Raw genomic sequence first — 27,277 nt, 5'->3', positions numbered from 1 at the left:
GCAATCAAAGGTTACTGTACACCTTTGTTCTGGGCATTGTACAAGACTGTGTTTTCTTGTACTAATTATGATGTTGCTGGATAAAATCTATGGCATGCAGCCACTACTAGAAGAGTGCCAAAAGCATGATTTCAAATTATTAAGTTAAGAACTTTGAATGTTTCAGTACCTGCCAGCATTCTAAACTTTTATACGATACATTACATGCTCTTTATTATACTTTTGTTTGTATTTTGTATTTTCTATGTTGATAATATAAGTATGTAGCTGTTATCTAGTCTATTGTTAAAGGTTGAGATCTCAAAAACTAGATCAAACTTGCCACATATTCATCTTGCCTGTTCAAAGACAGGAACATTGTCAATGGTTATATTACCGGTATGTTATAATGTCGTATTGTTAAAGACTTTATGTAAGATGCCTTTTTGCTTATTACATTGTTGGGATGCTGCATGTCTCATTGATGTTAACCTTACATTTCCTCTTAGTTATACACTATAGATACTTTTGCATTTGGTTATACACAAAATGACCATTGGGCATTGGTATTTCTGAACAATTTAGTTTTATACCTGAACAAATATCCATAATAATTAGTATCTGGCATTTTCATTCATATTTCTAAACTGTTCAATTTATCAGATATTCTAAAAGTTATATAATACTTTGTTCATCAATAAGTATTTAAATTTATGAAAGATTGATCAAATTTTTATGTATACAAACTTTTAATCAAACATATCCCATAGATATGTATACATTGATGGCTGGTAAATTAATGTGCATAACACTGTGAAGGTACACCTTCAAGTTGTTTGGAGCATGTTTTTTTGTTTTTTTGTTTGTGCATCTTTTTTTTCTTCAAATGAGACAGGTGAAGGAGGTTTGAATTGTATGTCAAATATTTTTTGTTATTCCTGAGGTTGTCAATATTTTTATTCTTTGTATACATATTTAGACTATTGATTTAACTGTAAAAATATCAATTCATTTGCTTAAGTCTTTTATATAAATAACATCAAAATAATCTTTTCTTTTCTGTTACATTTGTACTTTTCTCATATAATTGTATATTTCACTTGTAAGCTACCAATGCAAAATTCCTTGGTGAAAGACTTGGATCAAATACTGGAATCAAATAGCTAGAAATACCTGAAATAAACATAACAGAAATATAAACATGTTAACAGAAATATAAACATGTTAACAGATTTTGACTATAAATAGGTATACAAACACTATCTGAGAAATTATAACAAAGATATAAAACACCAATGAAATTTATTAGATGTGTTTGAGCTTTTGATTTTGCTATTTTATAAAGGACTATCTGTTTGTAATTTCCCTTGGCGTTCAGTATTTTTGTTATTTTACTTTTTAATACATCCAATGTTTAGACCAAGTTTCGAATATTACTAAATTTACGAGATGTTCCAAATTTGCAATCCAACACCTGTAAAAGAGTACTGAAAGAAAATTGGTAAATGCCATGCTTTAATCCTAATACATTAGCTGTTTATCAATAGGTAATGCCAATTTAACGGTATTTATAAAAGTCTTAGGAACAACCCTCACCCTTTTATATAGCTACATATATGACAAATGCATATATTTTTAACATAGCAAACTCCAATTCTTGCTCATTTTCCAGATCCTAGATCAGCATATGATAATGGTCTTCTTTTTTACCATCAATTAACATTTTGAATCATGTAAGACTTATATTTTAAACAAAAGATGATAAAAAATGTGAAACCTAATGAATGAAAAAATACCAACCTTGTTCTTGAAGATAAAACATCCTGTCTAACAGAATAGCAGTTTCAACCACAGGTGCTAGTGCCAATCGTATTGTATAAAAAGCTACCACATCTTTCCAGTTTGATAATTTACTAAGCAGTGTCTTTAACATGTCTGAATCAATTTCACAATCTAATCCCAGCTTATCTAATGCAATTTTGGCATATCTGAAAATAATGGTATATACTCTATGAAGATTATGATATGAATCATTATAAACTAGTCAAATATTCTCTACATATCAATTGATATTTACATGGTCTAAGCTACTTGAAAACTTAAACTTAACATTAATTCCTGCTTAAAGTTGTTGAGACATTTCTTTCATTATTCAAGGCTAGCCTTGCAAAAAAAAAGTACTTACTTTTCGAATCCCATTTGTTCTGCTTTCTTTATGGTTAGCTTAGTAGCACCAAACACAAAATCAGGCCTTTTATGTAGAACTAGTTCCTGAAGCAAAGCTCTGTAACAGTGTAACTTCAAATTTGGTGGGTTATCTGAAAACAGACACAAGCCTTACAGTATGTTAGTTTCTAGATAACTAAGATAATGATAAATAAATAAAACATATTTTTCTAAATGAGTACAATAAGTATCTAATATTTAGTGGTTGTGTAATTGGTTTCATTTTTATATTTCATATAACTCTAATAAATCTAATTTCAATGCTACCAATTTATTTTTTATTAGAGAAGCATATTCTTTGCAATCTTAGCACATAATTAGCAATAGGCTGATAAATTTTAAATTATATAGTATCTATAAAAAAAAGAAGAAGATAATTTAAAAAAAGCCCAGATCAGGGATAGAACATTATCTATTTCTCTGGTTGAAAGGCTAAATGTGTATTTTATAAAAAAAATTTATTTATGTGCCTGTCCCAAGTCAGGAGCCTGTAATTCAGTGGTTGTTGTTTTTTATGAGTTAAATATTTGTTTTGTCGTTCATATTTTGTACATAAATTAGGCTGTTAGTTTATCTCGTTTGAATTATTTTTTACATTGTAATTTCGGGGCCTTTTATAGCTGACTATGGGGTATGGGCTTTGCTCAATGTTGAAGGCCATACAGTGACCTATAGTTGTTAATTTCTGTGTCATTTGGTCTCTTGTGGAGAGTTGTCTCATTGCCAATTAACCACATCTTCTTTTTTATATTTTAAACACAACCCTACTCTCAATACCAACTTAAGAACTAATTTCTTGGAATTCATAACTGATAATTACAAAATCTTAAAAAAATCATTTCATCTTGGACATAATAACCTAATAACCTCTGTCTGTAGACATCTAAGGAATGACAGGCCATTTCTCTTGCTTCATAGGTCAGCTGATGATCTGGTAATTCTGATACAAATTTACTCATAGGATAACCTGCATCTTCACTGGCACTACAACAAATATATATTTTGATTCAGTTAGAAGTCAAACATTAGCTTTAACGACTTCAAACTGTAAAAAGTGTTTTTCAAAAGCTGAACATTACATATTATGTCATAAAGACTACTACATGATGTCTCCTAACCATGATTACTTTTCTGTTAATTTCCATAATATCTTTCAAGACAAATAAAAAAATTGAAAAACTGTTTCCCATGAAGATATAAATATCAGACATGTTAGAAACAAATTTCATAAATTTATCAATGCAAATCTAAAGTTGTCTCAAGTAAATTTGAAAACTAATTAGAGGGTGGTCAAGGGTTATTTTCGTTCAACGCTTTTGGCCTTTTTATTTCACATGTTTTCTTGCTTTCCTGTTTATTTCTCGTTTTCTCATGTTTTGTTCGCTGTGTGTGCTTAGTGTTTCCCCTTATTTGTTTTTCGTGTTTCGTGTTGTTACTCCTTATTTCTTGTGCTTATCCCACATTAGATTAAAAGTAAACAGGGACTTATTCAAAGTCAGCACAGATATTATTCTAAATTATGTAATAATGAAATAGTTCCCATGCAGGAAATTAATTGCTCTCTTTATCAATATCTTATAAGTAATTCATTTTTTAAATCAGATGCAACTAGCGACCGCTAAATGTGACTGCAGGTACTTTATGTCCATTAATAATGACTGCATGATTTCAAAGAACGGTTAAGTAATAACTTCTAGTAACCTTTTCCTTAATATTTACGATTTTATTTCTCATGCTACGTTTTTCCTGATTTTTAGTTTCCATGCAATGTTTTTGCGATTTTTATTTCAGGTGTTTCCATGTTCAGACCAACATCTAATCAGATTCAATTCAAATAAGCAAAGGTTAATAAATTAAAGATAAATTCAATTTTCAGTCATACCTTTCTTTAGTGGACATTTTCATATAACAACAACCAACAGATGCCACTCCTCGGATATCATCACATCTGGCAAATACTCTTAAGATAGTAGGAGTTAGGTCTCCACAGGCATGTAACCCTGTCAATAGCAACCTCTTGTCCAAATGTGAAATCTCTCTTTTCCTATTACATTTTACACATGTCTGTAGTCGAAAAAGAGAATCATCTGGGCCATGATTTGGGCACTGACATAGACTATCATCATTTGAAATACTGGTCTCAGAGTTGATGACTTGAAGGAAATCATCTGGTGTGGTATTTGGTTGGATCATGCAAGTCACATGATTGGGTAGAGGAATGCTTTCAACAGCACATGTTTCATCAGTAGAAACTACTGTCTTACTTTCTTTCAACTTTCTCTGCAATAACACAAGAAGTCAATGACTCATCACTAGATTATTATGAGGTTTCCTTCCTGTACTTCATATGTATTGAAAAGAAACCTTTAATTTTATATCTTCTGACTTTCACAACCTTTAAATGAATGCAAAATGAAGCAACCAAATTTGATGCATACATGTCTAAAGAGGGGAACATATGTAAATTGGGGTAAATATAATATTAAAAAAAATGGTAAAAAAATTAAGACATTTTTTTTCTTGAAACAATGCTTTTGGAGAGCAACACAAATTCTGTGAAGATGTGAACAAAAATATTTTTAACTTATAATTTTACAAAAAAATAAGTAAGATCATGTAGGTTTACATAAATCTACCTACCTTTAAATGAGACCTAATAGTATAAGACATATCCCTAGAAAAGAAAGGAAATTAAGGGTAATAATGCTTCAATCTAATTGGAATGTCCCATTACATATAAATATAATTATACATGACATTTAGACAAGGCACTCTTAAATGGTATATGTGTGGCTTGATGTCTACTTATCTAGTTAAAGATGCTTGAGAACTTAATAGTTATTCTACAGAAAGGTCATCCGGAATATAAGTTAAAGGAACTAAACAAATCTAAAAAAAAAAAAAATAAGAGCTCATGTGTCCATGGTAATCAGATGATGCCTGAGCTTCCATATATAATGTTATAAAGGGGCATAACTCTAGAAAGGTAAAAATGATGACACCCACATTATAACTTGATCTGTGTTTTGAAGTACATTGTAATAAGCATTGTGTATAGTTTCATAACATTTGGTTGAGCCAAAACTACTAATTTAAAAAAAAAATAATAAGAAAACATTCTATGCATCTGTCAATTTTCTTGACACATTCAACAAACTGACTTGGCATGTATATTTAACACCAATATGAAATTTAATTACCCTGTAGAGACAAAACATTAGGTAAATAGTTTTATGATGGTCATCATGATGGGTTCTAAACAACCACCAGTACTTAAAAAAGAATAGGAAAAAACCCTAGTGTTAAACTGAAAGACTTTATAGTTTTTTGTATTCTTTCAGGAAATTTATTTTCAATAAAATTGAGAATGGAAATGGGGAATGTGTCAAAGAGACAACAACCTGACCAAATAAAAAACAACAGCAGAGGGTCACCAACAGTTCTTCAATGTAGCGAGAAATTCCCGCACCCGGAGGCGTCCTTCAGCTGGCCCCATAACAAATATATACTAGTCCAGTGATAATGAACGCCATACTAATTTCCAAATTGTACACAAGAAACTAAAATTAAAATAATACAAGACTAACAAAGGCCAGAGGCTCCTGACTTGGGACAGGCGCAAAAATGCGGCGGGGTTAAACATGTTTGTGAGATCTCAACCCTCCCCCTATACCTCTAACCAATGTAGAAAAGTAAACGCATAACAATACACACATTAAAATTCAGTTCAAGAGAAGTCCGAGTTCAAGACATATGTAACAAACCAATGTTTGTTGCATATTCAAGAAGTATTATATATGCAAAAGTAGTGTAAAAAGACCAATTTTCATTTTTGAATGATCTTTTCTATCTATAAGTCTAAGAAAACTTACTTGTCAAATTTTGCAGCCTTTGGAGCATGACATCCTGATGCTTCTACTGTTGTGACCTTCAAACTGTGACCAAAGGTCAATATTCGTGACAAGTGACCTTGCCCTGATCCAACATCTATAACATGTTTACTACCAGATGCTTGACTTAGAAGAGAAATCAGCTTGAAATCATAATAACGATTATAATTATACTATCTGAGTGACATTTAACACATTTGGAAAACTGGTGAATGTAGAGAACAATAGATAATTTACTCTATTACAAAAAGGTGAAAAAATCAATCATTTGTTTATTGCATTACCATAACCATACTGAAGGATTTTTTTTCAAAACTACAATTATTAAAATTGAGAATGGAAATGTCACATGTGGAATATGTCAGAGATAACAACCAGACTAAAGAACAGACAATTTTGAACCTATTCAACATGAACTCTTATCGCCTGCTATTTATCTCATTTACAATGTTACCAAGGTAATGATAACATTGTATGTTAATTCTCTTTTTTATAATTATTTAAACTTTTAATTAATATTGTCCTATCAAAATATTGTGGAGTTCAATTTGTCAATGTTTGCAAGGTAATAATCTTATGCCACTAAATTTTTACTAGACAGAAATTTAAAGATACACATTTAATATTTTAGCTTCTAAGTAATTCAACATGATATCTAGTGATTCAAACAGCAAGTGTAACAAAAGAACAAAAACAGTTGTCTTTGGAATAAAGCCTGGCTGGAAGATAAACTGCTGGTCAGGGTCTATTTAGGATAGCTGAAAATTGTCCCAAAAATTAATCTGGAAATTTTGTTCAAAAGAAAATCAAAAGCATTTAAATGATGACAAAAAAGGAAAAAACAAATTTATATAGAAAAAGATAAATCAAAGTTTAATCAAATGGTTACTCTGAACTAATTCAAACATTTTTACCTTTCCCAGTTGGAGAATTTCATGTTGTTTCTTTGGTTTTATATGTTTACGGAAACATTGATTCATTGGGAGGTACTGTCCATCCTGAACACTGTGTTTAGACTTCATAGAATCTGGTACCTCCAACTGTACTGGTATACTCTGATTTGATTCCATGACATCACTTCTACCATTATCTTGGAATGTTTGCTTTATTTTGTGACTATCTAGATTCACAGGAGAGCGACCTAAGGAGTATGTTTGTGTACAGGATTTGAAGCTAAGAAGGCTGAGAGGTAAAACTTTTCTGAAAATAAAGAAGAATAAACTTAAATTCCGAAGAGAAATTGCTATGGCTGCTGTCTTGTGAGAATTAAAAAATGTATATTTCTAGTTAAACAATGCAAATAGCACATTTATAACGTTTGTCTTATACTATACTGTATACATGTTTCACATAATTAGCAATTGTTGTTATTTAAAGAATGAGTTGTTAATTGACTGGATTCAGTTTCTATATATTTATTTTGCTCATCTGCTTCTGACACAGAAGGATTGCTGTTATACGAACAAATTTTCATCTTTATAGATAATAGTTTAAGTATGTTCAAACTTTATTATTACTTTTTTTTATGTGTGCACTGTTTGATATAGAAATAATAATAAGGAAGGAAGGAAAAAAATACTCTTGAAAGAGTACTTTTAATGTATTTTTGTTAATGCTATTTTCATTTGTCTATAATAGTTTCTGTCATGTGCAATGTCTCATGTTTGTTGCTTATATTATCATAATTTTTAATTATAAATGTCCCCTGTGGGACCCTGATTGGAATAATAAAATATTTGATTTAAATTGATTGGATTTTGGTATAAAATGCAATTCTGTAAAATAATATAAACAAATTTGGGACACAGATGATGCACTAAATTTAAACTGGATCTGTGTTTTGTGGTAATAGGCAGTGTACAAGATTTATAACATTTGGTTGAGGCAAATTTAATTAAGCAGAATCAGCATTTTTTCCATTTGTAAAGTGGCATAACTCTAGAAAGGTAAAAGTGACGCCAAAAACATTCAAATTGATCTGTGTGTACAAGTTTCATAACATTTGGTTGAGGCAAACTAAACTAAGAGACCAGACACAAATTTCTGGGCGTAAGATTGTATTCCTACTGAATTCTACTGATAATTTTGACCTAATACTGAAGGAATTGTTGATTATCTGATGCCTGTATTTGTACCTGCAATGCTTAGAAGTAACTGATAAAAGATCTGACAATTCATCTGTATCCATACAACACAACACATCTTTCCAGGAACTTGGTAGTTTCTTCCAATGGTCTTCAACAAAAAAATTCTAAAAAATTGATTAACAAATTTAATAAATTTTTGTACCCACTTCTCAAATAGTTACTGGTTTATGCAATTTGGAATAAGGATCCACAACTGACAATGAATTTGATTGGTCAAAAAATGAAAAAAAATCTATAATGTTGTTTTCAGACATGGTCACATCTAGTCAAAACCACAAAATTAATAATAAGGAAAGTTTTCTTCAATCCAAAAATTGATGCCCATGAAAATAATTGGTAAATACATTTTTATTAAAAAATCACTTTTACATTACATTGTAGTTTCTCAAAACAATTAATGTATGTCTTTAATGTTATGAACATAATGAAAAAGAAACTCAGATCATGTATAACGTCAACTGGGAAACAATATTGTCAACCAAGACAAAGTATTGAAAGACAGTTTGTAGAGTGGGGTGCTCATTTTCGCCAGATCTTTCCATGTTTTCTACAGCTTATGTTCAGGTCTATATGTTTTTGAAGTATACTGATATTTCTATATGAAGATAACTTCAAATGCAAAACATTCCTAAGCTTGAAAACATGTTTGTTTGAAAATAATCATCTGTAAAGTTAGATTAAAGGGTGTTTGAAATTTCCTGATGTTTTGTCAATAGGAGACACATATTCGCCGTTTTGACACATCTATTTAAAATCAAATAACTGCAGCTTTATATAATATGAAATATGTATCAAATAAATTTCATTATAGATGAACAGACAGACAGACAGATGTAAAAAACAGAAATTTAGGCCAATCAGTCAAAAATTTACTAAGAAAAACTTCTCTGAAAATCATGTTTTTCATTCAGGAAATTGACCGAAAACCAATGAGACTGTTTAATGATTAAATGTTATATAAAATAATTTCAAATAAAAGTATCCTTTACAATGTACATGTTAGCGCTGCAAAAAATTTATTAATAAAACTTGTTCAATGTGATTCCTAATTCACAACATTTTAGTACTTAGATCTTATTCATTTATAAAAGAACTTAATTTAAGCCCCCCAAAAAATGAAGTTGAAGCTGAATATGTTTTAATTTTTGTTGTTGAGTTCAAAATTTAGCATACGCTTTTTTTATCATGTTTATGTTCTAATTTAATTGCATATTTATTTTGAATTTTACTTAAAGTCTGTCTATAAGTCATCTAAAACTGTCAGACAAATTCATGAAATTATAGAGTTTGTGCCATTTTTTTAAAAGATTAAATATTATATTTCACATAAAAGTATCCATTACATCTGCATAAATTTGAAAATGAAGTGCTTTGTCCAAAGTAACTTGTTTTTATATAAAAGGGAATCTCTACTTCATCATATTGATTCTATTTTAAATAAAAGTATTCACTTATTGACAGTATGGCAGAGTTGTCATACTCCATGATGTGTTGAATCAGCTAGCATTTATAGAACGATTAACTGAAACCAAAAGTACATTACATTAGTACTTGGGGACAAGATGAATGGTTTTAGCCGTCCCCCTTTTTTTCTCTAAAATCCCTGTTTTCAAATTCTGTTTCTTCAATTATTTACATTGTGTTGGGGGTGGTACATGTACATAATTAACAATAATTCAGTAGAAATAACATGTATTTACTACTATCAGAGACAGGCCATCAGAGACATGTACTATTTACTCTCTGCTAAGATCTACAGGTCAGGAATAACCACCAATTGGTGGATTATACCTCAATTGACGTATAATCCACCAATTGACATATAATGGTATAGACCAATTGGTGTATAATTCTTTGTTTTTCAAAACAAATTATTCCACCAAAATGGAGCGTTGTTTTCTTAAAACCATATTATGGTATGAAAACTTGTCAAACATTCCTAGTATAGTATTGTAACATAACATATTGCATTTAATCAATAATTATATTTGAAGTTTCTTCTATTGTTATCTTGTCAATTCTTGATTGGCAAATTTACCTGTAATCACCTGTCAATGGACATCATTACTGTCTGCAGTCATGTGATCATGAGTACAACTCCACAGGTGAATGGAGCTCTTTGTTAATACTTAACTTTCATTATCAAAAGTCAATCATGGTCAATAGTACAAATGTTTTAACAAAAGAATTGTTGTACGCATGCATTCTCAAGATATGCAGCAGGCTTTGACAAATCTGAAACTTTCGGAGGACTTAATAGGGGTCATGAAATAGGTTGCAAGTTGCAAAATCATGCTCCTATCTCACACTAGCATTTAATTACAAAAAACTTGCATTATACATCAATTGGTCTTTAATAGTTATCCCATAAGGACGCGGTGTGTCAGTTTAAGATCATCCCGATGGCCGAAGGCCAGAGGGTGCTCTTACACTGACACACCAAGTCCGAATGGGATAACTATTTTACATCCCAGCTGTTTTAGATTAGACGAAAAACCATTTACAATTCATAAAATCTAGTTTAGAACGCCACACAACCATTATAATATACTTTATATATTACTATATGATGTATACCCTTGATGACCCCCTAACACGATGAGTTGATATCAAACAATGTCAACTCGCCCCACTGGCCAATCGGCCCACACTATATCGCCCCTTTATGAAAAAAATCGCCCCACTCCTGTAAACGACTCGCCCAACTTTAAAAAAGTGTAAAATCAAATTGAACAATCAGTCTGACAATTCATTTATTTGACGAAAAGGGTTTAAACCCCACTGAGTAAAGGTCTGCCAACTCGCCCCAGTTATAAAAATATCTTGCTTCCTTTAAGTATGTTAAATTTCTGATAGTTTGTATCCAGTCGTCCTGGTTTAGTGGTATGTGTCGTAGCTTGATATGCTAAAGGTCTTTAGTTCGAATCCCAGCATATACACTGGATTTTTTCTACGTGAATTTTGATAGATAGTCTTCTCCGTATAATTAATTATAAGTTTTATACTGAATTTGACATTCCCGCCAAAATGTTACAGAACAAAGGAAAGCATGCATAACAAAGAAACTTAAACTGGGGTGATCCGGCTCAGATCACCCCTGTTAGAACAAAGGAGCTGGGATGTAAATACCAATATACCTCAATTGGTGGATTATACGCCAATTGAGGTGTAATCTACCAATTGGTGGTTATTCCTGACCTGATCTACTTAGACCCCCTACTTATTGTAGAGAATTTCCAATACACAAATCATTTGTTAACTGATTTGGCATTCCATACATCCCTAAGTACCTACAAGTGAAAGATTAGTCCAAATAATTATGACGTCTGGCAAGGCTATTTTATTTTTTTTCTGGGACGCCTTCCTACAACTTGCCAGACGTCATAATTATTTGGACTAGTGAAAGATAAAAGAAATTGCATTGAAATACTCATATTAATCATAAAACATCTGTTACAAAAAGGGGGGTCAAATGTGAATGTCAAGATATGGTTACACTAGGAAGATAATTACAGAAACATAGGCATCGACAACTGATTTGTAGAGTGCTATGAAGTTTAGAGCATTCGTATGAAAACTTTGAAGACTTTGAACAGAATTATTGTTGCAGCAAAAACACTCCATTTCAATGCATGAAAACCCTAGAGAAAATATTGTTATTGTATCTCTATACAGAAGAGCCAGATTACATTAGGTGTCTTTCGGAGGTTTTCATATATCTTTAACATATGCGCATCAACTGTTAGCTTTTCCAAAATCTTGTCTGACTCAACGTAAAATTCAGTGAACCGTGATTCACAAGTAAAGTGGTGTATGGCAAGTTCCAATACATTTATGTTAGGACATCCTAATTTTAAAGGAAGGTCTCGAATTGTATGCCTATTTTAGTTACGGGTTAGAATCAAATTAGTCTAAACACCATGAAACGTTTCGTGACATAAATATAAATATAAAGATATCCGTATAAAATAAGGATACGATGGTATGATTGCTAATGAGACAACTATCCAACAATGAGAAAACCCCATACTATATGATGGGCTATAAAACTATAAAACAATTCAAATGCGAAAACTAACGGCCTTATTCATAACAAAACAGTTTCAGAAAAAAAAATTAAAATGACAGACATGAACCAGCGACAACCACTGAACTACAGGCTCCTGACTTGGAACAGGCGGCACATACAGAATGTGTCAGGATTAAAAATGCCGATGAGCACTTAGCCCTTCCCTAACTTGGGACAGTTGTGCAACAGTACAACATAAGAACAAACTATACACATAGTTGTAAAAGTTGTATTTCATCAGATGGATACAAATCATAATAAATACAAATCATGATAAACACATCTCACCGTGAAAAAAACACATTGGACGTGGACGCGTATTTGTACCCCCCCCCCCCCAAAAAAAAAAAAAAAAAAACCTGAAAAAACACTTACTACAGATCCAAGAGAACTCGCACTTACTGACAGCTAGTTCAAAGCCAATAGCAACTAATGAAAACAATCATTTATACTTTTCCTCTTTCTATCATTTATACTTTTCCTCTTTCTATCATTTATACTTTTCCTCTTTCTATCATTTATACTTTTCCTCTTTCTATCATTTATACTTTTCCTCTTTCTATCATTTATACTTTTCCTCTTTCTATCATTTATACTTTTCCTCTTTCTATCATTTATACTTTTCCTCTTTCTATCATTTATACTTTTCCTCTTTCTATCATTTATACTTTTCCTCTTTCTATCATTTATACTTTTCCTCTTTATCAAGGAGAGTTTGTTGTTGCGCATCTGTATATGTAGGATTCCTCCTTTTGTTCACATTCATTCGTGGCAATACAGAAATTTGTTTAACATCTTAGTATTTATATAATATCCACGAGATTTGCCTATTGAACTCTTGCCGGAAAAGTGAAAATTTAACTAATATTTTTTTTGCTGTTTCATATAGTTTTAAAATAATGTAAAATAATTTTTAAATCGTTTTAAAATAATGTAAAATAATTTTTAAATCATTATATAATACTGCTAATTCTTTTCATTATTCGTCATCGTTTTAAAATAGTATTACTATATGTAAACATGTATGCATTTTATCTTAATTTATGAATTTTTATTCTGCAATTTACTTCCACACCAGCATTTAAGATAGCGGTAAGGACATCCTAGGTCTTCGATATACATGCTCATACATGTCTTTGGACAGTCTATCTTAAATCGTCTCCTGAGATATTTCTCAGGACAGATCATAGGACGCTTTCAGTCAACATGCCCCTGGCTTTTCTTTTTTTTAATCAAACATTTATTATATTTTATATATTTACTTTTTGTCGGTTTGTTTGTGTTAGAAAATTTTGAACAATTAACCTAGCTAATACCTCTTTCTATATTTTGCATTCATAAATTCAATATTGGAAAAAGGTGTTTGAAGAATGCATGCATATATTCCAAACGGTTAAGCTACAGGGTTAATTTTTCAAAAACTATAAGTAAAAAAAAACCAAACAAGAAACCAAAACAATAACAAAGATATACGTCCTTGGTTGCAGGTTTGATTTATACCATACTTGAAGAAGGCCATATATCAACTTCTTACACTCCAGTTAATAATCTTGTAGGTGGACGAGGCTTTACAATATTTTAGAGTTAATTTAGGTTAAAAACACAGGCATCTGTATCTAACCTTTATTATATCACCGCTATTAAGATAAAGAGGTATTCTACGTAAGATGAAAGTATCTGTGTTTTAAAAGTAAGAATATTGGTATTCTTCGTAGTTCAGATTGTATGACCACCATACAATGAATGAGCATTTTAATTTTCCTTTTTAATCTGAATGGTATAAGTTTAGTTTTTGTGACACTGATCATTTTCATGAATCTACTTCCACTAGTACAGTTCAGAATACACCTTATCGCTAATCCCGGCTGACCCGGCCGCTTGAACTTTTGACGCATACAACAATCACTTTTCCATTGTGGCGTCAGATATTTTGTTTTATGACGTCAACATTTTACGGGAACCTGTGTGATTTTCAAATAGCGATAAGGTGTATTAACTTGAGCGGTCAAGACAAGCTTGCAAACCTTGTTCACTTTGTAATAGTACATACACAGGACAACATATAATTGTTTGGTACATGTTTTAATATGCTGATGATTTAATAGTACTATTACAAAGAGAACACACACACCACGAAAAACGAAATAACAAAGTGATAAAAATTCAGATCCATCGTAACTCTTTTCAATCAGCAAAGTAAATAAAATACAACAAAAGATCGATTTACTAGTAAAAAGCCACATTCGGTGGTTTGTCACAAACTATTGGTCAACTAAATAATGATGGTGTCAGTTAAAGAGGTGATTTTAACTTTACTAAGCAGAACTCTAGGTTTAGAAGCTTCATTGTAAGCAACAACTCTTAAGAAAATCATGCTTGGAGACGCAATCCAATGTATATTGTTTTAACTGGAGATATATACTCCATATACGTGTACTGTATGCATGATGATACAGAAGACTCATATGTTCCCATAAAGAAAATTGAAGTAATTTGTTTTTCCTGAAAGGTTAGTTCCAAATCGACTTCACTTTCAGTTTGTCTAGGTATCCTTTATTTCAAGTTCAATGGAATAGGTGCTATAATGTTGTTCTGTGTGTATGTACCTGTCCCAAATCAGGAGCCTGTAATTCCGTGGTTATCGTTTGTTTATGTGTTACACATTTGTTTTTCGTTAATTTTTTGTACCTAAATAAGGCCGTTAGTTTTCTCGTTTGATTTGTTTTACATTGTCATTTCGGGACCTTTTAAATCGGATTATGCGGTATGTGCTTTCCTTATTGTTGAAGAACGTACGTTGACCTATAATTGTTAATTTCTGTGTCATTTGGTCTCTTGTGGAGAGTTGTCACATTGGCAGAGAGAAAAAGAAATACAATACACAGCAACAAACAGCTCGCAACAAATTAACGACAACCACTGAATTACAGGCTCCTTACTTGGGATAGGCACATGCATAGAGAATGTTGCTAGGTGAAACATGTTAGCGGGATCTATACCCTCCACCTATAATAAACATGGGACAGTGGCGTAACGTTGCAGTACAACATAAGAACGAACTGTAAAATCAATTCAAAAAGGCTTAAACCATCAGACAATCTAATTAAAAACCGATCTCTCATCGCTCCTGTTTCTTGGGACATATCAGAAACAGAAGCGATGAGAGATCGGTTTTTAATTAGATTGACCATCAGATGGATACAAATAAAAATACATCTAAAAAATACAGAGCGGACGTGGCCGGGTACTTGTACATCACAACAACATCAAGACACTAAGTACAGAGTACGGCCCATTCCGAACATAGTATTATACCAACACAGAAAAACGAACGCACTTTGAGAGTAGTCTTACAACAACAAAACAACAAGAAATCTGTGAATAGTTTCTAAACATCCGTAGTAGTCTCCAGTGGCTGGACGGCAGAGAATTTCAAAATTAATTGAAGAAAAAAACTATTTTCTAATTACGAATCATGAGTGTTTACAGTAAGTAAATGCTAGAGGGATAGATGATTTATTCTAGTTTCTTCTGAAGCAAATGACAACAGACATATTGTTATATTGCAGTAAGAACACCGTTGTTTTGCGGTTTTGTCATCCCCTTCAATACAGTTCATACATACTTAAATTATAGTTATTAATGACACTGTCAAAGTTTCCTTGCTTTGCGAATATTTCTGAGAAACATCAATCATTTTAATGATTACAATAAGATTAAAACCGCTGATGTCTACATTATGTAACGTCGAAATTAATTTTTAAATCTTATCATTACGTATACTGTGACCTGCTTCAAGGCAACCTGCATGTAATATTAATTATCTTACATTTTCTATAAACCAAATATACATGTTGTTAATAAAACGGGTTAAAATGGGATGTCAAAAGAGACATACAGATATATAATAATTACGCAGTGTCAGCTGACAGTTGTACGTCAAGTAATTTGTCACTTTAATATTATTTCGTCCAAAAAGACGTCACATTCAAGTTTTTGTCAAATTCTTCAAAGCATTTCTAATTTTTATGACAACGAAGCTGGGATAAGCAAAAAATAAATATGCATTATGCGTTTCTAAGAATGCAAGATTGACTTACGTTTGACACATTTGCTATTGTCTATCATGGACAGTGAAAGTGTACAGTCTTGTGAAATCAAGGAAAATAATGACAATCTAATGGACAAAAATATAAACGAAGATTCTATATCACAACATTCAAACAGCAAATTAGCATTAGGTAAAGATGATAATGAACAATGCTTATACCAATCTAAGGAAACAGAAGATATACAAGACCAATCAACGGAATTATATGATAAACATGACACGCTACCAATGTCAGAGGAAGAATCAAGATCAAATGCAGGAAGTTCTATATGTGAATCTAGCTTTATATCTAAACCGAGGCCTCAAAGAGTCTCAGAATCAGCTAAACCTGGAAGATCTATCAAGGAAGCCTTACATTCTCAGAGAAAAATTTCTTTGGACCCAAGGCTGATGCACAGTAGAGGAATTGGACGGGTACTGTATGAGGAAGCACCCTCTAGAAAAAGCTCTTTGGAATCTTTTATGTACCCGTATGTACCGAGAAGCCGAAAATCGTCCCTAGACCCTTTTTTCAGTGCGCCTTATCCACACCATAAAATATCAGTGACATCCAACTCGTTGTATGGAAGCAGCGGCTATCTAGACTATACAGAGGACACCTGTGAAACACTGCCCCATGCCGATCATTACAGTGACGTACTCTCAATAATACCAGATATAAGACAACGAGCAACTTTAGACGAACTACGGGAGGATGATGTAAGTAAATATACATTTCAGGTTGTCATTGGTCACTATCTGCCATATCTTTTCTGGCGTAGTGCTTTGTACATAAATCATACATTGGTTTCTCGTTTCAATTGCTTTACTTTTGTCATCTAGTGGCCTTTTATAATTTGAAATATAGTATGGTTTTGCTCATCATTAAATGTGGTACAGTTACATATAGTTGAGACCCCCCCCCCCTCATAGTTGCTTATATACAATTTATTTGGTCTGTGGTGGATAGTTGTATCATAATTAAGCAATCCTATCAGATTTTCTGTTCTTCTTTTAATGTTTCGAAGATACACGACTAGACTTGAACCCCCCTCTTTAACATTTTGTAACAAGCAAGAGGTAAAAATCATAGAAAGGATGCGCTGTCATAAAACCTCTCTTCTTTTTTTTTCTTTTTTTTTATCAAATTGTATCATTACGATAACTTCATGAAAAGTTTTACGAAGAAAGACAAATGTATATTTAACATAATCATCATCATTTAAGATATTCTAGTTCTTTTATAACAAATGTCTCTGTCAAATTGGTTGTCAGACGAATGTTCGAAATCGCAATAAAAATAGTAATGTCACAGAAAAGAAATAACACATATAGTTTACATTCTTAAGTTTTAACAATAAAAATAAAATATGATATAACATTATTACACAAGAAACTTCTAACAGGATAGTCAAAACACATCAACTAGACAGCTCATTAATTACAAGTTTTCACAATAACACATACAATCAAGTTGACCTCACATAAAGTAGCAGCTGCACAGTGTTATCTAAAAGACAAATTACTATGATATTCAACTAACTTCGCCCATATATTTAAATTCTTTTAAGTTTTGAATATTAAAAAAAAAGAGAGACTAAAGATAGCCATTCAAACTCATAAAATGAAAAAGTCCAAAAGACAAACAAACAACAGTACACAAAACACTGGAAGACTTATTAACACGAACCCCCCCCCCCCCCCAACCCCCCAATCAAATCCCGGGTTGATCTCATGAGCTCTTGAAAGTTATTAGATCACCATTTACAAATAATAGACGCGAGAAGATCTAATTCTATTTTGATATGTCGTTTTAAGGACAAAACAGTAGACCCCAACACGCTTAAACGTAAACGGTGTACCAGATTGACGATTAAATATTATCCCCCCATTTTCATGTTTTTTTTCTTCGAAATTATACTACAGGAAGGTAGCGATGCACACTTTAAGGCTTTTATTAGATTGATCTTTGTGGTTAGCACATCTGACTTCAAGTACAAAAAACCATTGTATCTATTATCGTCATAAAAACTGGAAAAAAACATTGAGGTTAACGATTGCAATAAGCGTTTAATAACCATACTTAAGGAAGTTCGCCGCTCAGTTTCAAAATAAATAACTTTCCATAAAACTAGTATTATTGATAGGGGATTAATTGAGGAATAAAAAAAGAAAAAAATATATAGGGGTCAATGTGCTTGTTTACGAGATAATAGCCATTGGAATTTTAGCGGGAAAATGTTTTCTCTTGATTTTTTATAGCTTTATCATTGACCACTTAAAGTTCTCAAAAACTATTAAGAATTTTTTTTTTATAAAACTTTTACATATGGTTTATAATAATACATGTAAAAGATTTATAAAAAGAAAAATGGGGGTTCATGGGCAAAATTTTTTTAGGCATTCAAATGGATAAAACCAGAGGATTTCGAATTTTGAAAATTCCAAAACATGACAAGGACTTAAACAGAAAAAACACCATTTCTTTGAGTTGATCCGAAATCAGATTGGATGTAGCGCCAGATAAACGGAATAAGTTTAAGCTCGAAATATATTGTATACAAAAAATCCTAATTCGTAGCAGAAATAGCTGAAAACACGATATAAATGCTAGCAGCAACAATGGATCAGAATCATATAAATATTATATTTGTAATATAAGGTACAAAGATTGTATTTACAATAAAAACAATATATATTATACAATACATTTTAAAAATATAAGGAATGAGAAATACATGATAACTCTAACCTTTCGCGGTTTCATTTAAATATGATCGTGCGACAAACAACATCGTGAAATATCTCATTTTTTGTTAATTATATCAGTAATTAAATCGCATCACTGTTATATATTTACAATTATGGCTTAAATAAATAAAATGAACTTATATGCTTTGCTCATTTTTAAAGGCCGTACATTGAACTATAATATTTGTTCATTTCTGCGTCATTTGGTTTCTTTTGGAGAGTTGTCTCGCTGGCAATCATACCACGTCTTCTCTTTTATAAGTATGTAAGAATTATCAAATCGAAAATTGTTCACCATATCTATCTGAAAATATAATGATTTCGTTTTAGGTTTCACAACCAAGAACTCCATGTACAGTAGTGGAAGGATTATTTGACGAAGAATTGAAAGATGTCGAAGAAGAAGAGAGCAATCCGGTGAAGGACACTACTGCTGTTAAGTTTGGATGGATACAAGGCGTTTTGGTACATACATTTAGAAAGTAACACAAGAGATAAATGAAAATATTGATAAAGAGTATATTTTTATATTTTCAAAACAAACTTGTAAAAATCCTTTTGGTTAATTAATTTTTTTGCTTTCTAAATAATGAAAATTGTAATAATTTCCTAGAAAATAAATAAATATATGAGAACATAATTAGGAATACCCTGGGACATAATATATTGTTAGTAATGATAGTCCCAGGAATACCACAAAGTGACGTCAATGAATAACTCGATGAAATTAACTGATGGTGAATTTATAAGGAGTGATTTTCATAACAACTTTCTTGCTCACGGCTGTAACTATAAAAATAAAATGGCCAATGCATACCCTACCCTGTTTAATAGAATTTAAAGAATCAAATTATCTTTTTAGAATAGTATAATTTTTGTAACTTTGCAGGTTCGATGTCTGCTAAACATATTTGGTGTTATGTTATTCCTGCGTCTGACGTGGATTACTGGACAAGCAGGAACACTATTGTCATCGGTCATCATACTACTCTCTATGGTAGTCACAATCATCACATCAACGTCAATGTCGGCCATATGTACAAATGGAGAGGTCAAAGGAGGTAGGTATATTACCTTTGTGGGTATAGGATAAAAAAACATCAAAACAAATGAAGTTAAATGTTAGCACATTAACAAAAATTTCTATTGCAAGATGCTTCTATAAAAATCGATATATACCAACAAATGTTGTACGGGAAGAAAAATGATTTTTTTAAACTGAACTTTAAATTTGTCCATCATATCAATAAATGCTCAGTATGAAAACTTGCAATCTCCCTTAAGACTAACTAAAAGATGGGAGATATACCAAGGTTTATCTAATATTCAACAATAATTTAATTTTTGATGTGACACGTCATCAACGTTTTTTTTTCACGATTTACTCCAGTTTACAATGGAATTAAGAATTGAATTATAAGCAATGACTATAATTTTTTTTTTGTCTATTCGAAATAACGTTAAAAAAAATGTGTTGCACACTTTTAAATAACACGCTACGCGTATTATTCAGAGTGCACCTCATTTTTTTAATCTTAATTCTTCGAATACAGAGATAATAGAGTCATTCCATAACTAAACATATCAAACTTTTCATTTAGAGCTATTGTGATGCAAACAGCCACCGAATAAGATAGTATGATTCAAATAAGGATTGCAATATTAAAGATAAACGATATCCTGACAAACGATATGTTTATATATATATATGAAGAATTATATATTCAAAGGTTTAAATAGAGTATACATTCATTTTATGATGCCAATACAAAAGATATAAAACATCACCAGTCGAAGATAAACAGCCAAGCCATGTCAAAAAAAGAACACAAGACGCACAGACAAACAACATTGAAAACACTGCACACAAAAAATAAAGATTGAATAAGATTTTCCGCCTAAAAGACAAAGATGAATTCAAGTGGTGTACAAAATGTGTTCTGGTTCTACATGCGAATTTGATTGGTTCTTTTACGAATAATATTTCATTCGGTATATTCTTAATTCATATGTGAAGCGGGAACTGTCAGCCCATTTGGCTCAACCCTGGTTGTATGTTGTTTTTATGTTGCCGTTTAGTCTTCAATTAGTGTTTATCCCTTTGTGTACATTGTGAATCGGATGGAGAGTTGTCTCATTGGCACTCATACCACATCTTTTTATATCAATCTATGTTGTATGCCGTCTTTCATCACTTTACAACCCGCATTTGTAAGCATCTAACGATATGTTCGAACCTAGTTTTTAATAAGCTTCCATTGCAAGTCGTTGAATAATGTTTCATTGTTGTCTGAAATATATAAATATTTATTGTAGGTGGCGCATACTATATGATATCTAGAAGTCTTGGACCAGAGTTTGGTGGATCTATAGGAATTGTGTTTTCATTAGCAAATGCAATAGCGGCGGCAATGTATATTGTAGGGTTTGCTGAAACAGTCAGAGACATAATGTGGGTATGTTTGAAATGAATGTCATTTTTAGATGTACTATTTGATATCGTTGTCTAGGAACACGTGATGTATGTGTTAAAGTTCGGTAAAGAACTAGTATTCATTCTCACATTAGTTCTAACTTCTTTCTTTCATAACTAGTATTTTTAAGATATAGTCCTTAGTTCCATTGTAATGATTAACATATATATTACAATGTGTTGTATGGCTTTACCTTGCGAGCATAGTCCCGTGTTAAATTGAGGGGATGGTGGGTTGAATGCCACCTGCGTTCTTGGTGTATTCAGTACTACTTACGACAATATGGTGACATGCTTATCTCAGATTTGTCGTTCTTCGGTTTTTTTATTTGTTCTGCTGTTCCTTTTTGAATTACTAACTAAAAATAGTATTGTCAAATTTGATGTCTATTTTAACAACACCACGAAAAGGGATAACAAATAGGAGATGACTAAAAACAAGAATTACATTTAGTTGAACTATAATGACTTATAATGTCAACCAACAAGCCAAAGTGATCGAAAGGATGTCAATGTCTTTGATGATTGTCTGTTTATATTGTAGGAAAATGATGCTGTGATTACTGGCGATAGTTTACATGAAGTACGGATCATTGGTGGCATTACAGCTGTGTTGTTGGTGGGGATTGTTGTGGTAGGAATGGAGTGGGAAGCAAAGGTTAGAATAAATATTTTTTTTACTATGATCTAATTATATATATCTTTATATCTATGTATTAGTCAATAAAAATCCCACCATTCCGAACATTTCTTTCCCAAAGCATTTATTGGATTGCAATATTTCTTACATGGAGCTTCCTTACGTTGAAGTTTTAAATTGTTACATAAAATCTCAACCTAAAAATACTATATTTAATGTTTTTAAATTTTAAGTGACCATTTTAATTTTCAGGCACAGTTGGGACTCTTAGCTATTTTGGTGACCGCTGTAATCACTTTCATCGTCGGAACCTTCATTCCTCCAAGCGACGAGAAAATATCAAAAGGGGTTGTGGGATACAAAGGTATGACATTATGATTAATTCGAGTATGTCATTACATAGCTACACTTTTGATTGGATTAGAAAAAAACATATGTAATTTGAATTTAACTGTTATTTTCAAGCAGTTTACGTAAAATTATTTGAAAATGTTTTTCACCCTAAAATCAAATTTTTCAGGTACAGTCTTCATGGAAAACATTGGTCCTGATTTCAGACAGGGCGAGAGTTTTTTCTCGGTCTTTGCGATATTTTTTCCTGCAGCAACTGGTATTCTAGCAGGAGCTAATATATCTGGCGATTTAAAAGTAAGTTAAGAACTGCAGAGTTGAATTGATGTTATAATTTGTGCATAGTACTACCATGAAAGCCACTTGAAATAGTTTGACGTGCATTTAAGAAAATTCAATTTCAGTTAAAAAGTAAATCTCATAAATGCTGAACTCCGAAGAAAATTCAAAACAAAAAGCCCCTAATCAAATGGCAATATTAAAAACTCAAACACATCAAAGGAATGGATAACAGCTGTCATATTCGTGACTTAGTGAAGGCATTTTCTTATGTAGAAAATGCAGATTAAACATAGTTTTAAAGCGCTAAATCTCTCACTTGTATGGCAGTCGCGTCAAATTCCATATATTGACAACGACGTGTGAACAGACATAATAGGTAAAACTGTCACAAATAGGGATACAACAGCAGCACGAACCCCACCAAACATTTACATTCAGACTACCCATATTGAAATGGTAAGAACTGTTTTTTTTTAAATCTTTGTAAATCACCATAACAGAACTCTTTCGTTTGACAATATTGGTCTACTAGAATCAAAATAATAAGACAAAAAAAAAAACTCAAAAAAAAAACCAAAGCAATTTGTTGGAAAGTAACAGAAAAATTAAACCACGCGTTTCACGCTTTGATAAAGAAAAACAGAAAATGAAAATTATCCTTGTCTTAAATCAAAGTTTGTTGAAAAGTGATTCATACATATTTTTTAATATTTGTATTTGTAGGATGCACAGAAAGCTATCCCAAAAGGAACCTTGCTGGCCATTGTTATAACAGGATTTGTTTATCTCTTGCTTGTATGGACTGCTGGAAGTTGTATCCTCCGTGATGCAATTGGACCTGTAGCGGCAACACAATTAGCTTACCAGTCAAATGCCAGTATTGGTCATGTATTGTCTAATATATCTATCGTGTCAGATTGTTCACTTGTTAATGGAACATGCGACTATGGTCTTCTGAATGACAAAGGGGTAAGATAACATATATACATGTTTATAAATCTTGCACATACATAACATGTTAAACAGAATATTTTACCTTTTATAAAAGTTTTCAACTTCAACTACTCATTGGAGTTTTACTCCTCTCTCCCCAAAAGAAATTATAACAAAAGAAAAAGAGAAAAAGAGCGCAAATAAGTTTTTTTGCGCCTGTCCCAAGTCAGGAGCCTCTGGCCTTTGTTAGTCTTGTATTATTTTAATTTTAGTTTCTTGTGTACAATTTGGAAATTAGTATGGCGTTCATTATCACTGGACTAGTATATATTTGTTTAGGGGCCAGCTGAAGGACGCCTCCGGGTGCGGGAATTTCTCGCTGCATTGAAGACCTGTTGGTGACCCTCTGCTGTTGTTTTTTATTTGGTCGGGTTGTTGTCTCTTTGACACATTCCCCATTTCCATTCTCAATTTTAGTTATCTCAATGACTTTGCATTATATAAATTGATAACTTTGAAGATTAATCATTATGTATTGTTGTTATGAAAATCAATTATCTGTACCAACCCATGTTTGATTGACAAAATCATTGTACTGAGAATGATTCACCAACCCATGTTTGATTGACAAAACCATTGTACTCAGTTTGTTTCACCAACCCAAGTTTGATTATCAAAACCATTGTAACCGGCTTGTTTGGCAAACCCAAGTTTGATTATCAAAACCGTTGTACCCAGTTTTATTCACTAAGCTCATGTTTGTTTGACAAAATAATTTTACTCAGGATAGTTCAACAATTAACGCATTCAATTTTTGAGTTGATTAAAATACCTACCTACGTTTCGGACCAATCTTTTCGGATTGGTTTAGTGAAACGTTAATAACCTCGTTTAATCTAAACAGTATATAGATATTATAAGAAATAGTATTTTAGAAAGCATATTACTCCATAACCTATTGTAGCATGTGCAATTTTGCACATTATCTTGTTTCTCGTGAAACCATAAAATCAGTTTTTTACTCACAGTAGAGCAATTACGGTTGAAAACAAAATTCAGACTTCGTTGACTATTGCAATTGTTTAAAGAGAATCTATAAATTTTTACTTCTTGTACGATTGATCTTAGAAAACTCATAGACTTTATTTTGGTATGCAGTCACAATAAATAAACTCATCATATGTATCATGACTAAACATTTTTGAATCCCAGATGGGCGTTTCGTCTACAAAAAGATTTATCAATGACACTCGAATAAATAAAGTTATTAGACCAAATAAAGCACACAGTTTTGAGAGGCGGCTGATTTAAGTACACTTCCTTGCCATTTTACATAACATTAGGAACAGATAAAGGCAACAGTAGTATACCGCTGTTCAAAACTCATAAATCCATGGACAAAAAACAAAATCGGGGTAACAAACTAAAACCGAGGGAAACGCATTAAATATAAGAGGAGAACAACGACATAACACCGAAACGTAACACACACAGAAACGGACCAAGCATCAGACAAAACACCACGAGAATAACAAATATAACATGAAAACCAAATACATGAATTTGGGATAGACAAGTACCGTGCCACGTCTTATCTCAATTTCTCAAAAATAAGAGAAAACACAAACGACTCAACGTTAAAATGCAACACACGCAGAAACGAACAATAATATAACAATGGCCATCTTCCTGACTTGGTACAGGACACTTTTAAAGGGGAATAAAAGTGGTGGGTTGAACCTGGTTTTGTGGCATGCCAAACCTCGCACTTTAATGGCAAAGTTAAATATAACAGGGCAGATGCAACTGGCGATACAGAAACAGATACACATTTAGGAGTTTTTATTATATTTCGATGGGAATCGAAAACGACAGACACAGTCAAAACTGTGTCATTGAGGTATCTTGTCATTTTAAAATTTAGAAATTATTATCAAGTTTACAAGAAGCAATACCATACTTTAAAAAAGAAGACTACCCATGTTTACACGATAAAGGATTTAACAGATACAGTTAAGTCGGCCTCATATCTTGACTTACATCTATAAATTGACAATGAGGGTCGGTTGAAAACAACACTTTACGACAAAACAGATGATTTGAGCTTTCCAATTGTGTACTTTCGATTTCTAAGTAGCAACATTCCAGCAGCACCTGTATACGGGGTATATATCTCCCAATTGATACGATATTCCCGTGCTTGCATTTCCTATCACGATTTTCTTGATAGAGGGTTGCTGCTTACAGGGAAGCTATTAAACCAAGAGTTTCAAATGGTGAAGTTGAAATCATCCCTTTGGCGTTGTCAGTTTATTTTCGATTTATGAGATTGACTGTCCCTCTGGTAGCTTTCGTCCCTGTTTAACAGATGGGAACACATGCCATATTTGTTAAAATAATCCTTAAAGTTTCATGTTTCAGGCAGTTGGAATTGCGTCTGCCTTTCGACCTATTATCCTAGCTGGTATATTCTCAGCTACGCTTTCGTCAGCTTTAGCTAGTATGATTGGAGCACCAAAAGTATTTCAGGTGAGTGTACTCTCAATAAAACGTAGTTTTACTTAATTCATTAATATCATGAAATGGATGCCGAACGCCCATACACCAAAGGTCGCTCCTTTGGAATACAGCTCGACATAAAGAGGATAATAGAAATAAACAAAAAAATGTGTACAACATACGTTACCAACTACCAAAAAGCCAGATCACCCGCACAATTAGACTAACAACGCATTGTCTAGATAGCCTGACACATGGTACATGTATAAATGTTTTGGTATTTAACCAGTTGTACGGGCGAACTGAATACCATTCTCTTTCTATACCAATTAACAATACAACAAATAAAAACCTGCACAACCAAACTGCCCACAATTAGCCATTGACTGAAAAAAAATATAAAAAAGATGGCAATTTATTTAAAATTCATACCACATCAGTTTAACAGGGAAAAGTTAGTTCTGTAGTAATAAAGGCATTGTTATATATTCATTTTTGCAGGCATTGGCAAAAGATAAACTGTTTCCATATATTCACGTTTTTGCTGAAGGGCAAGGCAAAAGTAATGAACCAGTTAGAGGATACATTTTAACATTCGCCATTTGTGTAGCTGTTACATGTATAGGTATTATTTTGAATCTATTTAAAATTTAATTTTAAGACTCCAATGAGCCTATCTGCTGATATGATTTTTTTTTAATTTGCACTCAACTATGACAAGACGAATATAATTAAGAACATGAATATAATATATTTTATAAAAACTAGTATTTCAACAAAAGAAAATTATAGGTGGATGCACATTTGTGTCTGTCTTGATTGTTTCTATGCCAATATATCTCTTCGAGGTAAAACTTTACGGTAAATTTATGCCCAATATTTCAATTAACAGTAATTTAAAATACAAGTCCTGAGATTCAAAAAACAATCATTTGACTTAAATTGAT

The 27,277-nt window shown here is 32.0% G+C and overlaps 2 protein-coding genes across 2 annotated transcripts in view; one reads left to right on the top strand and one right to left on the bottom strand.

Annotated features, from left to right (window-relative positions):
* Positions 1-986: 986 nt before the first annotated feature.
* Positions 987-11,925, bottom strand: LOC139519049 (methyltransferase-like protein 25B). Its single transcript, XM_071310806.1, has 10 exons — positions 11,756-11,925; positions 8,231-8,346; positions 7,010-7,295; positions 6,078-6,238; positions 4,846-4,879; positions 4,088-4,485; positions 3,065-3,189; positions 2,165-2,297; positions 1,780-1,967; positions 987-1,152 (listed from the first exon to the last, which is right to left on the bottom strand). Exons 1-10 carry the CDS (start codon positions 11,864-11,866, stop codon positions 1,076-1,078), a joined length of 1,629 nt encoding a protein of 542 aa, XP_071166907.1. The 5' UTR covers positions 11,867-11,925; the 3' UTR covers positions 987-1,075.
* Positions 11,926-16,302: 4,377 nt separating this feature from the next.
* The window catches only part of LOC139519048 (solute carrier family 12 member 3-like), a 29,059-nt gene continuing 18,084 nt past the window's right edge, over positions 16,303-27,277 (top strand). Inside the window, exons 1-10 of the mRNA XM_071310805.1 lie at positions 16,303-17,121; positions 19,483-19,617; positions 20,042-20,213; positions 21,469-21,608; positions 22,170-22,283; positions 22,518-22,629; positions 22,786-22,913; positions 23,622-23,867; positions 26,253-26,360; positions 26,832-26,955. Of these exons, the coding sequence (XP_071166906.1) occupies positions 16,438-17,121; positions 19,483-19,617; positions 20,042-20,213; positions 21,469-21,608; positions 22,170-22,283; positions 22,518-22,629; positions 22,786-22,913; positions 23,622-23,867; positions 26,253-26,360; positions 26,832-26,955 (1,963 nt within the window). The 5' untranslated portion in view covers positions 16,303-16,437. The remainder of the gene's footprint in view (positions 17,122-19,482; positions 19,618-20,041; positions 20,214-21,468; positions 21,609-22,169; positions 22,284-22,517; positions 22,630-22,785; positions 22,914-23,621; positions 23,868-26,252; positions 26,361-26,831; positions 26,956-27,277) is intronic.

This window comes from Mytilus edulis, chromosome 4 (genome assembly GCF_963676685.1).
Source record: "Mytilus edulis chromosome 4, xbMytEdul2.2, whole genome shotgun sequence".
NCBI classification, from domain to species: Eukaryota; Metazoa; Mollusca; class Bivalvia; order Mytilida; family Mytilidae; genus Mytilus; species Mytilus edulis.
The sequence above is the reverse complement of the archived record's forward strand: the minus strand, read 5'-3'. Positions and strand labels throughout refer to the sequence as shown.

What these genes read in the sequence shown, in the direction of transcription:
- LOC139519049 (XM_071310806.1), bottom strand. Translation starts at nt 11,866, where the DNA reads ATGGAGTGTTTTTGCTGCAACAATAATTCTGTTCAAAGTCTTCAAAGT. An exon ending in CTATTAGGTCTCATTTAAAG is followed by an intron (nt 4,486 to 4,845) that starts GTAGGTAGATTT and finishes GTGTTATTGCAG; the next exon opens with AGAAAGTTGAAAGAAAGTAA. An exon ending in CTACAGACAGAGGTTATTAG is followed by an intron (nt 2,298 to 3,064) that starts GTTATTATGTCC and finishes GTCTGTTTTCAG; the next exon opens with ATAACCCACCAAATTTGAAG.